The following is a 14,928-nucleotide window of genomic DNA, read 5'->3' on the forward strand; positions in this document are numbered from 1 at the left end:
TCTCTCTACCGTTGATCAACCCGGCGGATCCACTTTAGAACTTCAGCACTCGGAACCAGTACTTTGCTCAACAGACCCAACGCATCGCTGCCACTGCATGAAAAAAATTGACAGATCACCTCAACTGTAGGTGAGAAATCTACGCATCCTTCATCTGCATCCTGCATCTCGCTGTTGTGACCAGGATCACTGAACTCTGACTAGCGGGCCTGGGTGGCTCTTGTCTCTGGCCTGCACTCCATCACAGTCAGCCTGAACTTTTGACTTTGCCCAGGTCCAGCACTACATGATAACCCCTATAGGCGCTTATTGCTTCTAAGCACTAGAGCTCTTTTTATTCTTTAAATATTCATGATTCAACTTCTACCTATTGGATTTTTATCATTTGGTCTTGATTTATTTCTAAAATTATTCTCTAGTTTTCTAAACCTTTGTGGAGTCTTTTTGTGGAGCACAAAAACTTTACACATTGCCTCTTTAGATGCACCTGAGTGCTCTGTAACAAGCTACCAGAGAGTGTGCAAATGTTATCTTTTAGTGTGTATCTAGCTTTCTCTGACTAGGCTCCATACCTCTACCAACTTGAGACCTCATTTCTAACAAGAAAATATACAAATTCTTCCTGAGTCCACAGGGTGTGTGGTAATGTCACATTTTTCCTTTATCTCTTCCCTAGTTGATCTCTGACACATCTCCTTCTTCTCTCCCTTTCCAGGTCCCTCACTCTGTATGCAGTGAGAGTTGCCTTCCTGGATACCGGAAGGTCCCTCTAAAGGGGCAACCTGTCTGTTGCTACAGCTGCGCACTCTGCCCAGAGGGAGAGATTACCAATAAGACTGGTAGGTGATAAAACACAGCATGCCAACCAAAGATTCTTTTAAAAGACCCAAATGAAAAGATGTGTACTTTACTCACAAGTGTAAGTTTCCTTTATGAATAGCCCCATTCACGTGTACATATTTACTAAACATATGTTCACCATGTTAGTCACATGGAAATAAAATTATTTGAACAGAACAATTATATAAATTTTAGGATCTGCCAAAGCTAGAATTAGTCCATGGTCCATGATTAAACCACATATTTCTTACATGCATTCTCTCTCTCACTCCATTCTGCCAAACCAGTACCAGTTTTGAGGTGGAGCGGCTGGTATTGGCACACTAGGCACCAAGGTCAACAAAGTGCCCTCTGCATGGCAGGCTGAACCGAGATAAGAGCATCCTGCAGAGATATTTTTGTGAGCATCATTTTTAGAGGATATTTTTAATAGCATGATAACTGTGGTGGTTAATGCACTTGAGGGATGGATCTTAGATGTATCTATCACAGTTTTGATTTATGATATAGTAGCAAAGAGGGTTAATGTTCCTGCTTCAAAACACAACATATGACATGCGTATCACAGATGAGTATGTTATGTAGCTAGCTTAGTGGGTAATTGCTTTTATCACATAGATCCTTCTGTGACCACATATAACGCATTGAGCTATGAACTGGCATCAACGTCTTGCAGGCAAATTGGCAAATTGAAAGGCAGAGGTTTAGAACCTAATTGTTTTCTTCTTCTCAATCCTGTGTTATTCCACCATTGCTAAAAAGGCATCCTGTGGGGAGCAATGCTTGACTCCTCAATCATGCGTTACATGTATGGGCAGATTTACAAAGACTCTGTGCATAGCTTGCATCACAAAAGTGATTCAAACCTGGTGCAAAGTATTGTTTTGGGCTTACTTTCCAGCACAAATTCTATTGCATTGGAGAGTAGCCCTAAGTAACACAAAGAAGCACTATACATTATTTAGGAACAGAAGCAAACCATGGGTGGCACATGGACTTTACTGTGCACTCACCTAAAGAAATTGTGCACTTACCCATAGATTGTGATCTCTAATAGAGTTCTTGATGACATGAGGCAGGTGTAAAGTAAAAAAGTATATATTTTCTCCAAACCTTTTGAAATGAACGTAAGTGCTGCACAGTACAACACTCATACAAAGTGGCAGATGGTTAACGTTTGTCAAACACAGAAAGTGCTGAAAGTGTAACTTTCCAGTATAAACCCTAAGTTTTACATCACTCAAGTACCTTTGCACAATGGTGCAAGTGTGTGTGCGTTGGCTCAAGGCAGCTAAGGTATGCAAGCACTAGAGGAGAGAGCAACAGCGTCATATCCTATTGCTCCAGACCACGCACTCTAAAGTGTAATGCCTACCATTGTGGATGACACCTGACTCCTACACCTTTTAGTCATCATTGTCTTAAATAACATTTCCTATGCACTGATTGACATACTTGTATGGCTCATTGTCTCTGTATAATATGTTTGTGGTGTAAAGCACTAGGACAGTCTACATTGGGATGAATAGCGTTATAAATACATGTCAGATAGGGGGTAAAGAGAGATGAAGGCGGCGTCATTGGCAGGTGGCAGTGTGGAAATCTATGAAGACGGTCATGAGGGGGCCCAACCAAGATTGTTGCACTGGACAACCACAAAGAAGAAGCTAGCCCTATCTCAACCCCTCAGTGAAAGACCTTCTCTCCCTTTCCTTCAGTTTTCAGGATCATGAACCACTCACTAGACCCTCTTCATCTGTCAGCACAGAGATCTCTCTGGACCTTTCTGCTCGCTCTGTGCCGTGTGCTCTCTCTTATTCCTCCTGGCCCCTCCTTGCACCATATCCGTCTTATGTCTGTCACTGTGAGTCTAGCTATCCTATTTTCCCTTTTGTATAATTCTCTATGTCTCTATCCCTCTCTTTCCATGTTTTCACTTTCTCCCTTTACATCCCTGTCTCTCTCTCTCTTCCTACACTGATTTATTTTCCATTTGACTCTTTCTCTTCCTCACTTCATCGTTGGCTTCTCTCTCTTCTCCCTTTTCACCTCACTCTTCCGCTCTGTATCTCTCTTTTGTGCTCTCCTCCTCTCTCTATCTGACTTTCTTTCATCTCTCTTTTATCTTTTCTGTCTCTCATTTGAAACTGCTTCTGTCACTATACACTCTATTAGACCACCTGAAAATGTGAGCAGGAGACTGATCTGAAGTGTAAAAACACAGAGATTTGAATCAGAGGAGGAGAAGCAAACACCTCCTATATTAAACAATTAGGATAGATAAACTAGGAGAGACACAAGGGGCTGAGGAGGAGTTTTAGACAAGATCAAACATCAGACAAAGATGTTTATCTTCAGGTCAATTCAGGCCGATTCAAAGCTGCATTTTAAAGCACATACAATAGTACTACTCACATAATATAAAACACTTCTCACCAAACTCCAGCCAGAGGTCTACGTTATTGATTAAAAGCGGAGATCTCTGTCTTGGTGGATGAGATCTTCCTACACATAAAGCTATGTTTTTGTTGTAAATGTGGGGCAGAGACAGGGAGAAACTACTGGAAAATGGTGAACACTTATTACAAAATGGGAAGTGTCTAGAGAAGATTAAGGAGGAGTTAAGGGAAGTTTAAGGAGGGGTTTAAGTACGGACAAACATGCACCCATGAAAGAGTAAGGCCATTGCTAATCACAAACCACACTTCAGAAGGCCCAAAAGCAGTTCTAAATATTCTCTAGCTTAGGCCTCAAGTACTCTCAGCACCACGCACAGCCAACCACTGGTACTGCAACATTCCTATAGCAATAACGGTGGCAGGTATTAAAAATAATATTAAACAGCAAATGATATTAAAAGAAATTAATGTACTTTGAATTTTAAAATATATTCAAATGCATATGTAATTGTTTAATACAACAACCTATATTAATTCAAAATGAATATTATTTTATTATAAAATATTTGAACAACTCTTTAAATGGAATAATGCATGGTACTTTCATTTTTTTTAATTAATTGATTTAAATGGTTTTGCACATAACTTTTGGTAACTTATATACATAATAAATAATATAATCATGTTACTTTAGGGTGGAATTTTAAAAATGAAATCTTTAAAAATAGATTTAAATACAATTTAATATATTTAAATTAATCAAATATTAAATTCAAAATTAACGTAATTGTGCTGCAACATGTTTGATAAAATCCACATGTATTATTAATGTATGTTAATACTTACAATAAAAATATTTATTAAAATTAGTTTTTTTAAAGCATAATTGAAAAATTCACTATACGTTACAATGGGAAGTCTACCCCCAAGTGATATGATCACAGCGCACCAGGAAGTAACCAACCCTCTAGCTCTGTATAGGGTCTCCAAATGTGTCATAGAGGCTTCTGCTATGCTTGACAGTCTCTGCCTTTGTCCTAGATTCCCCTGAATTTCTTTTATCTACCTGAAATGATTGGGTTATGGCCACCAACACAAGTTTCTCATTCTCCAGGCTGCTAGCTCCCAGGGGTGCAATTTCCACTGCCCCTTGATCTCTTCATGTCTGTCTGCAGAATTACTGTCAGTAGTAAATTATCATATATGCATCGTGAGTGCATCTCAAGTGTTGAAAACATCCTAATTGATATTTTAATGCATGGGAGTAGTAGAAGTAGTCTAATCTACACATGGATCCATTTTGGGTGAAGTTATAGGTGTATTGACAGGCTTCCAGATGCTCCATTCACCACAAGTCTACCAATCCCATGGTCTTCAGGAATATCTCTAGGTGTGGGCCCCATTTTGGTCCATCCCCTGATTTTGTCATTCCATCCCTTTCCCCATAATATGGTAAATTGAGGGTCCCCCAATCAGCAGGAGCACTGTGGATTCAAAACTTCTCCCCATTTTCCTCAAAAAGCAGCACTCTTTATTCTGGAAAATACCTAATCGGACTGATTAAATTAGAGTTGATCAAACTGCCATGTCTTTAATTACTCCCTAACATAGGGGAGATCATTTCCAGAAGACCTTCATCACCTCACTGGTCTCAAATCAGAAGAGATCAGAGACATCTTTGACTCCTCTGTTGTGCACCAAGTGGCAGTGGATAGTCCCAGTGACTCTTTATTATCTCTTTTACTCCTACCATCCTTTCGAGCTTCAACCAGACATATCTTCCTTTGGTGAGATGCAAATGGTTCTGCTTGAATTGATGAACATTTCTATCCTTAGTGCTCTTAACATTAAGAAGGCGCTACTACCACCCGAGAAAACACATGAATCAGAGTATGGTCAGGTGTTCCTAACAATACACAGCAAGCTGTTTCTCATAGTATAATTTAGATTAGGGGACTGGCCCTCATTATGAGGGGCCTCATACCTTGTGTAATATGTATCGCACCTGAGAGGAACTGATCTGCAGATTTGGTTTTTATCAGGTGCGATAAATATCTCCTGATCACAAGTTTTTGGGGATTAACATGCGGATTTTGATGCTGAATCCACCGAAATCTGCATGCACTGGTGAATAGCTGCCATTATTTCAATGATAAATATCAGTAGCTTTGACCCGGCTAGTTGAATCCGGGGAAAACTTGAGGGTGTGATAGTTAGTTATCACGCAACTCATAATTCTGATCCCTGTGCAGACGGGTTTTGACAGTGATCTAAATGTAGCCCTGTACCTGTAATCAGGGTCTTGAGTCCAAAGCAGCCCACCTAAGCTAGATTCTCACATCTTTGTAACACTCGCCGAAGAGGTTCCCCTGACCTGAGGCCTAGTGCATGAGGTATGAAAGCAATAGAAGAAAACAAGCATCGGCATTTGTGAGAGTTAGAGCTATTGGCGTTGTTAATGACAATGTATTTTACCCATGAGTTTTGGAGTGGAGTAGATGCATGCAGTGGAATTATGTGGGTTTATTCGGTATTGCTAGTTGTGGAATTGTGTGTGGTTGATTTGTGTGGTGTGGATTTGTGTAGTGAAATTATGTGGCACGGTGTGCAGTGGAATTATGTAGAAAGTAATTATGTGGTATTGAGTGTGCTGGAGTTATTTGGAGTGGAACTGTGCGTAATGTAGTGTAATTAGGTGGAATGGTATTTTCTGATGTGGAGTGGTGTATAGTGGACTTTAATTATGTGGTGTGCTGTTGAATTTAGTGGCATGATGTGGAATCCTGTGGTATGGACTGAATGTATGTGGTGTGTTATGTATTTGTGTTGTAGAGTTGAATGTTGTGGTTTGGTGTTGAATTCTGTGGTGTGGAATGGAAATGTGTGGAGTTGAATTGTGTTGTGTAAAACTCTATGGTGTTGGGTGGAATTATGCTGATTGGAACTATGTGGAATGGCCTGGAGTATGTATGTGGATTGTTGCTATTTGACAGTGGTTTTATGTGTGGTGTATTTATGTGGATTGAGTAGGGTGTAATTATGTAGATGAATCATTTTGAGTGTAGTGGTATGGCGTTGTGTTATTTATTTCATACTATAACCTCAAACTAGGTTAGGTGATGTCACGCACTGTTATTGAAGCCATCTTTTAGGTTCATGAAAACAAAATCCTTGGGCCCGATTCACAAAAGTAATCTGAGACAAAAGTCTAAATTTACGATATTTGGTATTCACAGAAATCACTTACGACTCCTATCTGAACGTCCGCACTTGGGCCTGAATCTCAGCACCCGCAGCGGAATTTCCATACTGAGAGCGGATTTCACGCTCCTGGGCTGGAATCTCCACTTCCGGGCCAGAATCTCTGAATTCAGGCCGGAATCTTGAATTTGGGCCGGATGATCACTTTCATCAATGTTAAACACCTGTCCAAGTGCCTACCACGCCCCCACCATGCTCCAGCTGAAACACTTCAGCCCAACAGCCAATCCCAGCCATGCAGCATGTATGAAAGCAGGGCAGACACACACAAATCTTCCAAAATGTCGCTGAATGTGTTTGTTGCTCTGCCCCTTGCTATGCGGCGGGAAGATTTGTGGAGGAGAAAGAGGAGGAGAGTAGAGGAGATATTCATACTGTGGTAAATATTTAATTACCTATACTATTTTTATGCGGTAAAGTCTAGTAAGAATAACTCAGTAAAAATAAGAGGCAGAATCCGTGGTATTAGAGGTTCTGAAAGGCTTTATTCCTCTACAAAGGAATAATGGTTCGAACCATAGGCATCAAATTCCATCACCACGAAGGTTCAGGAAGGGAAGGCAATACATTATTGACAAGTAAAGATATTTATATGAAAAGAATTACATTGAGACAGATGCAGGAGGCGTAACAGCTGATAATACAGATAAGAATACACATATGTAATGAAAAAAGGCGTAAACTAGAAACGTCATTAAACATGATGTCACAAGTGGGTGGATCCATAAGAGAATCCTGCAATGTCAGCAGAAATACTTGGCAGAGATGCGCGCGCAGCCGCATGACGTGTGATTGACGTGCAACTAGAGGGTGAAGGGGACTTGACATTTAGCTCTACATGTGGAGACAGAAGTCTGGGGGGTCAGGTCAACCTAATCCCAAATCATATCTAATATCTTATGTTTAAAGAACTGTGTTATCCAAAAGGAAAGGTCTCTCGGACGGAATCTATTCTATACTGACTGTTAGTGCGTGTACAAGCGTCTAAGTGTCTACATGAGATGCGAGGGGGCAGGAATCTTCCATGGTAACAGGGGCTATGAATTACTTGCATGAGGACAGTGAGGCCGGGCCCTTTGCTCGGTAGCTGGAAGAATGTTTACCTAAACTACTAGACAGGAATGCATTGGATGAGGAGCGGAGCAGATAATCTTGAAGGTGAAATACAGTTTTTGGCAGGCAACAGGCCGAGTCAGGCACCGTTAGCCGCGCAGGGAGTAGGACAAAGTTCATGGATACAGATGCGAGCTCAGACTGGAGCTTTCAGAGGTAGAAGGCAGGAAAAGGCTTGATGGCAGAATTCAGGGCCTACTCGCCTGAACTGTAAAATGGGGAAGTGAACCACATAAAGTCGGTGGCCTTTCATACTTAGGAACGGAATATCCGACCCATTCATGGCGGATCTGAAAGAGGACATGTTAACGGTGGACGCACATGTATTTGCGTCTTCATAACTGGAACTGGAGGGAACATACATGTACTTGTAGCATGTACATGGAGCCGTTGGGGTCTAAGATAGGGGACATAACTGATCATCAAATTCATATTTCCTCAATACAACAGATAAACCTATTTGTGATGTCCAGCCACGACGTCAGGGCCAGATACCGCTTCCCTCCGGAAGTCATCTTGGAGATGGTATGTGAGTGGGAGCAAGAACTTGACTCTGTGACCTGGTGCTCCCATGCCATGCCAGCATATCTCAAGGTACTTTATGCTCTCCATTTCTTTGCGACCTGGTCATTCCAAAGGGACTCCAGTGACCATGTGGCCATCTCTCAGACAAGCCAGTTGCGGTGCTTGCATCAGGTACTGAGTCACATCAATAAAAGAACCCACATCTACATTCAAATGCCCCATACACTGGAAAGGTGACTGTTAAATGGTAGCGGCAGTTTCAGTCGATAACCTTTCAAGTATTGCCCGGTGGTAATCGCCTCTTATACCATTCGATGATTAACCAACAAAAGAGGCAGGCGCCGGAGACTGGAAGGCAGGAAACAAACTTTTATTCCGTCGGAGCAGAACACATCAGATCGGACAGCCAGGTATCGTCTCGAGGTGCTCTAACCACATCTCTGAGGCCTGGCCTCTTATACACAGGTTTATTGCTTTATTACACGTGGTACATTCTTATTGAGACTTTGATGTACGGAAAGACATCCTTGGAACCCCCACTTCAAGCTCGTTCCCACACATATCTACAGTAGAAGTCCCCACCCCACCCACAGTAGGAGATGGCTATCACACAGCTGGACATTCCGCCAATTCCAGGGGGTGTGTGCGACTGGTCGGGTCTCAGGGGGTGGGGGCCTTGATCTACTGTAATCCCTTTGATGTGAGGTGTTTCCCTTACAGTAGGGGCAATAAACTGCATCCACCGGGCTAGGTGATGGCCTGGGATCGGTTCGGACAATTGGGCGCAGAGGAAGGGGGTTATCAAAAGGATGTATGACCATGTATGGGATGAAAGGAGGTGTTGGTCAGGCGCGGGATGTGGTTCCATGGCAGGGTCGCGCAGAAGGAGTGAGTTTATGGCCCATGTATGAGAGAGTGGGGGTGGTCAGCGCGCGGGGGGATGTTCGCAGCGCCAGGGGGACGCGCTGGCGATCGGCAATGAGGTCATGGTGCCTAAAATGGCCGTTGCGCGTTTTCTGCGTGCGGCGCTTGGGGAGAGACAAGATGGCGCAGATAATGTTCAGTTACGAACTAAATTTCCACAGTCCTCCCTTTTAACATATCTCGCCAGCTTGTTTAGTTTGGATCTATCCCCATAATACCTCGTACTTCTATTTCATACAGGGCTTTCATTTGTTCTGCTTCAAAGTTCAGAGTCTTAGGGCAGATGCAGTTTGTGAAAAGTGAACATAGAGGTGGCAAGCATTGAATCCCCAGACAGCATCCACACAGTACCACAATCGGTATTAGGATAAACGTAAACAACCTCCACCCCCAACTTTTAATAGTGTCCCAAAACCAACTCCCAAGCGACCATCCTTCTTGCTCCTGATGAACCTCTGCGGAAAGTCTGTGGAGGTGTTCAATCGCCTTGTAGACTGAGGGTGAGTTATCCGGTACGTAGGTACAACAGCTGGACCCAATGATGCGGCATGCTCCTCCACGATCAGCCAGAACCACGTCTAGAACGAGGCGGTTCTGAAGAGCTACCAGGCGGACGGCCTGAAGCTCAGCGGTGTTGTTGGTGAGGATGCCGGCTGTAATGTTCATTGTGGTTTCGACTGCCTGGGTCAGGTGCCGGATGGCACGGCTGTTTGCCATTGGACCCCACAGTGGAACAAGTCCCTTTACTGCATCCATGAACTGTGCTCCAGTGGAGTCGGCTTGTACAATGTCCTTTGCACGTTTCTGCCGGTGATGGTTTGCTGGAGCCACATATGTTGGAGGAAGGATAAAAGCGATGTAACAGGTGCCTCCCCAACCTTTCGGAAGCCAGGTGTAGGCCTTAGTACCACAGACGAAGTACATATTTGGGGAGGTAACAAAGGAGGGTGGGTCAACTGAGTCCAATGTTCGGGTGATGAGACAGGAACTGTGGCCTACCGGCTGTGTTCCTAGGCCTTCGAGGCACACCAGACCTGTGATGTTGACGACGGATAGGGCCACTGTTAGGGTGGCGGCCGTTCATTTCCGGAGGTAAGAGAAGGTGGGTCTGGCTGGGTTGTTGAACACCTGCATTTCAACTCGCTCCTTGGCAGGGATGTCCATATGGAAAGAGGTGTTTGATCTTAAAGGACAAAAGGGGGCAGAGGTTTTTCCAGTTTGGTTCAGCCAGAACCCATGATAGAAGTGCGACACAGTTTTGCCGGAAGTGGCATTGTCCTTGTAACTTTCTTGCAGGAGGATTAGCCAAGCGAGGCAGGAGCCATGGACAGAGAAGGGCGAAGGGATGAAAGGGATAGAATGTCCAGTGGCATGTGGTAGCAATCCACAGATCCAGCAGTTAGTGGCATTGGCGGCAAGGTTGTGTTGGTGGAGCAGTTGCACAAAAGAGTTGTTCCAGAACTCCTTACGTCTTTCTCGGAGTTGGGGTGAAAGTGAAATCAGATGGTGTTCTTTCATGGTGGTGGGTTGGGCAGTGGTCAGCAATGTCTTATGAGCGGGTGCGTTTTCTTCCAGGATCCAGAAAGTGACCATGAGAAGGAGGCAAAGGAGAAGGGTAACAAAAAGTGCAATGGTCTTTGTGCTGTGCATTTTGTCAGTCTTTGGATTTTTGTAGTGGATCTTCGGACGTCCGGTTGCTTCCATCATCTTCATGTCGGGTGCTTCCATCACCTTCAAGGGACTCGGTAGCGGGCAGAACCACAGACTTTGTTTAGTTTCTCTCCTGGAGGCCTTTGAGGTGACTAGGCTACTGCTGTGAGATTTCAACTAAGTTCGTGGTCTGCTTAGCCGAAGTTCCCTCCTTGCGTCGTAGGTTATACCCTTCTTTGGATGGCACAGTGGGATCGGGATATTCAGTCAATTCAAGTGTCTCTGTATTCGGGCAGCAGCTCAGGGATGGTCGGTCTTTGTCCAGAAGTTACTCTTGGGCGGTGATGTTGTCGGTGGTCATCAGGGTCGATGATACCTTCTTGCAGTGGTGTGCATGCAGCCAATTACGTTTCCCCTCCACTCGAAGAGCTGTTCGGGTGGTGATCAGGACTTGCAGGGGGCCCGTCCACCGGGGCTCCAGACTCTTGGCGCGCTGGAAGTTGCGCACTAGGACAAAGTCGCCGGGTTGGATGTCGTGTCAGAAGCCCCTGGAAGCATCGGGAATGGCTTGCAGCACCTGCTGATGGATAACAGACAACGTTTTAGTTAGATTGTACAGATAGTCAGACATGAGGACGGCCGGGACGTCGTGAATGGATGCTGGTTTTGGTGAAGTCCAAAGGTTCATGGGTCGCCCGAAGACGACCTCGTAGGGGGTTAAGTGGTGTTTGGTAGGAGTGGAACGTATTGATAGCTATGCTAGTGGGAGGGCGTCTGGCCATTTCAGTCCTGTGGTGGCAACTATTTTGGCTAGTTTGAGTTTCAATGTGGCATTATGTCGCTCAACCAAGCCTGCAGATTGGGGGTGGAAGACCGCATGAAATTTCTGTTTTACACCCAACCCTTTTAAGATGAGTTGGATAACTTCGGCTACGAAGTGGGGGCCGTTGTCGCTCCATAAAATTCGACAAAGGCCGTAACGGGGGAAGAATTCTTTCAGTAGTACCTTTGCGGAAGTCATAGCCGTGTTGTCGCGGGTTGGGTAGGCTTCCACCCATTTGCTGAAGTCGCACACAACGACAAGCACGTACTTCAGGGTTTGGCACCTTTCTAACTGAATGTAGTCCATCTGTAGGACCTCAAAGGGGTGACTAGGAACCCCAAACCCTCCCCAGGGCACAGCAGTTCCTTTACCAGGGTTGTGTTGGAGGCATATCAGACATTGTTGGACTAGGCGTTTAGCTGAGTCTGGGATTTTGTCATTGTGCCAGGCTTTGGAGATGAGTTCAATCATGGGGGCAGACCCTATGTGTGCGGGGGAGTGTGTCATGGTCAGCATGGGAATCAGGTATGAGTCAGGTAGCAACCATTTGTTCGTGTCTCTAGTTCGCCAGCAGCCTTCATCATCTTTCAATCCCACCCGTGCCCATTCAGTCAATTCGTGTGGTGAGCTGGCCAATTGTATGTCTCTAATGGTTTCCCTAGCATCCTTCCATTTTTCAGTTTGTGACCTGGTCACGTACATGCGTGTTGTTGACCTATTCTCGGCTGTGGTTCGGGCAGTGATGTCAGCCAGCGCATTTCCCTGTCCTATAATGTCCGTCACCTTTTTGTGTGCCTGGCATTTGATCACAGCTAGCCGTGTGGGGAGGAGGACTGCTTCGGTCAGAGTGGAGACTAGATCTCCATGTAGGATAGGTGTGCCATGGGAAGTCAGGAATCCCCTCTCCTTCCATAGGAGCCCAAAGTGGTGAACCACCCCGAAGGCGTACTGGCTGTCGGTGTAAGTGTTTGCGGTTGTCCCCGCTGCTAGGATGCATGCTCGTGTGAGAGCAATCAGTTCAGCCGCCTGTGCGGATCGCTGTGTGATGCGGGCTGTCTCAACAACTGTTCGGGCCGTGGTGACTGCATAGGCGGCTGAGGTGGTGCCGTCGGGGAGCTTGATGCATGAGCCATCTACCCACAGCTCTCCGTCAGGATCTGGGAAGGCAGTATCTCGGAGGTCAACCCTACTCTTGGTCTGTTCGTCGGTGAGGGTCACACAGTCATGTATAGGGGACGCATTGGGGTCATTGTTAGGGAGATGTAGCAGAGTGGCTGGGTTCAGAGTGGTGCATCGTTTCAACGTGATGTGGGGTGCAAGCAGAGTTAGTTCATAACCAGTCAGTCGTGCGCTAGTCAGGTGTTGAGTCTTAGTCTGGTTCAGGAGGGTGTCAACTGCGTGGGGTACTAGCACGGTGAGGGGGTTTGAAAGCACGATCCCCTCACTTTGTCGGATAGAGACAGCAGCGGCGGCTACCGCTCGAAGGCAGGCGGGCAAAGCTCTGGCTACGGGGTCAAGAGTGGCAGAGAAGTAGGCACAAGGGCGTTGCTTGGGACCTATGGACTGGGTTAGAACAGACAACGCGCATCCCTCCCTTTCGTGGGTGAAGAGGGAGAAAGGTTTAGTGTAGTCTGGGGTCCCTAGGACTGGTGCTGAGCAAAGGGCATCTCGTAATTCTTTGAAGGAGGATTGGCATTCGGGTGTCCAGGGGAGGGGGAAGGGGACATCTTTAGCCAACAGGGAAAGCAGAGGTTTTACAATAGGACTGAAGTTTGGCAACCACTGTCGACAGAAGGAGGTGAGGCCTACCAGAGACCGCACTTGCTTCTGAGTTTTGGGAACGGGGGTTTCTAGGATGGTCTGAATTCGGTCAGGTGTAAGCTTCCTCCCATCTTTGGATAGGAGGTGGCCTAGGTATGTCACTTGGGGTTGTCAGAATTGCAACTTCTTCCTGGAGACCTCGTGACCATTCTCTGCGAGGAAGTGGAGGAGGTGGATAGTGGCTGTGACTGCGAGCGGAGTGGGGTCGGCTGCCAAAAGAATATCATCGACATACTGTATTAACACAACTCCGTCCGGTAGTTGAACTGCATCCAGTTGTCTCTTGAGGGCCTGGCTATATATGCTGGGACTCTCAGTGTAGCCCTGTGGTGCCCTACAAAATCTGTACGAACGGGCTTTTAAGGTGAAGCCGAAAAGGTAGCGGCTGTCTGGGTGGATGGGGATGGAAAAGAATGCGTTCTTGAGATCAATAACGGTAAAGGTAGTGGCAGTGGACGGAATCAGGGTGAAGATGGTGGTGATATCGGAGACTACGGGGTACTGAGGTATGACTACTTTGTTAACCTCTCGTAAGTCGACAATGAAGCGGTATGCTTTCTCATCTCCCTCGCCTTGCTTCTTAACAATGGGTAGGATAGGGCTGTTGCAAACATTACTAACTACTTCTTCTACCACTCCTGCATCGACTAGGGACTGGATGATTTCCACCAACCCCTTCTCGCCTTCGGGCGATATCCGATACTGTGGAAGCTTTGGGAGCACTGCGTCCGGTCGGACAGTTATGTGTACAGGGTCGATCACCATGCGTCCTACGTCTGAGTCGGTTTTAGCCCATAGATGTGTGGGTAACGTGTCAAGTAGGGACAGGTCAGCATCGGTTATGGAGAACATACGTCGTGTGAGACAAGGCCTGAACAGATCTGGGTTATCGTGCAGTATGACTCGGACTCCGTCTGGGGAACATCTGATGGTAGCCCGGAAATGTTTTAGTAAATCAAGACCCATAATGGCGTCAGGGGTGTTAAAGGAGAGCAGAAATGTCGTGTCAGTGGTGTTATTTTCCAAGTCAAAGGAGATTGGTGCGGACAAGGGATTAGTGGAGGGCGTTCCATCAAAGCCTATTGAGGTTACATGTGAGCCAGACAAGGGTGCCCTTGGGATCAGCCGTTTAGATAGCGCACTACGTGTCGCCCCAGTGTCTACCAAAAATGGAGACTTTGTGCCCAGGACCTTAGCAGTGACGTAAGGACCTTGCTGGTCAACACGGAGTTCGACTGGACCCCTCCCTTGGCCCTGGCGGTCCTATGCAAAGTCATGGGTGTTTTCGTAGTCGGACTGCTGGCACTGGTTCTGTCGGGCGGTCGAAGGTGTTTGGTCTGTATGGCCTGTCACTGGTGGTGTCGTTCGTGTACCCTCGTCCCTGTCCTCTATTTCTGGGGCTGTTTGCTATGTCTCTTGTGTCCCTATTCTTGTTCATATCCAGAAGGACCGGGCACTGGGATTTCCAGTGTCCGAACCCTTTACAGAACGCACACTGATTCTCGTCTAAGTCCCTGCGTCCAACGTAGGGTGCGGGTGCATGGTCTCTAGGAGGTAGTTTCCTAGGGGCAG

General features: G+C 46.0%; 1 protein-coding gene across 1 annotated transcript in view; it reads left to right on the top strand.

Annotated features, from left to right (window-relative positions):
* The window catches only part of LOC146788729 (vomeronasal type-2 receptor 26-like), a 192,494-nt gene that overhangs the window by 135,582 nt on the left and 41,984 nt on the right, over positions 1–14,928 (top strand). The window contains exon 3 of the mRNA XM_085630948.1: positions 716–839. Coding sequence (XP_085487074.1) covers positions 716–839 — 124 coding nt within the window. The remainder of the gene's footprint in view (positions 1–715; positions 840–14,928) is intronic.

Source organism: Triturus cristatus, chromosome 10 (genome assembly GCF_964204655.1).
Source record: "Triturus cristatus chromosome 10, aTriCri1.1, whole genome shotgun sequence".
NCBI classification, from domain to species: Eukaryota; Metazoa; Chordata; class Amphibia; order Caudata; family Salamandridae; genus Triturus; species Triturus cristatus.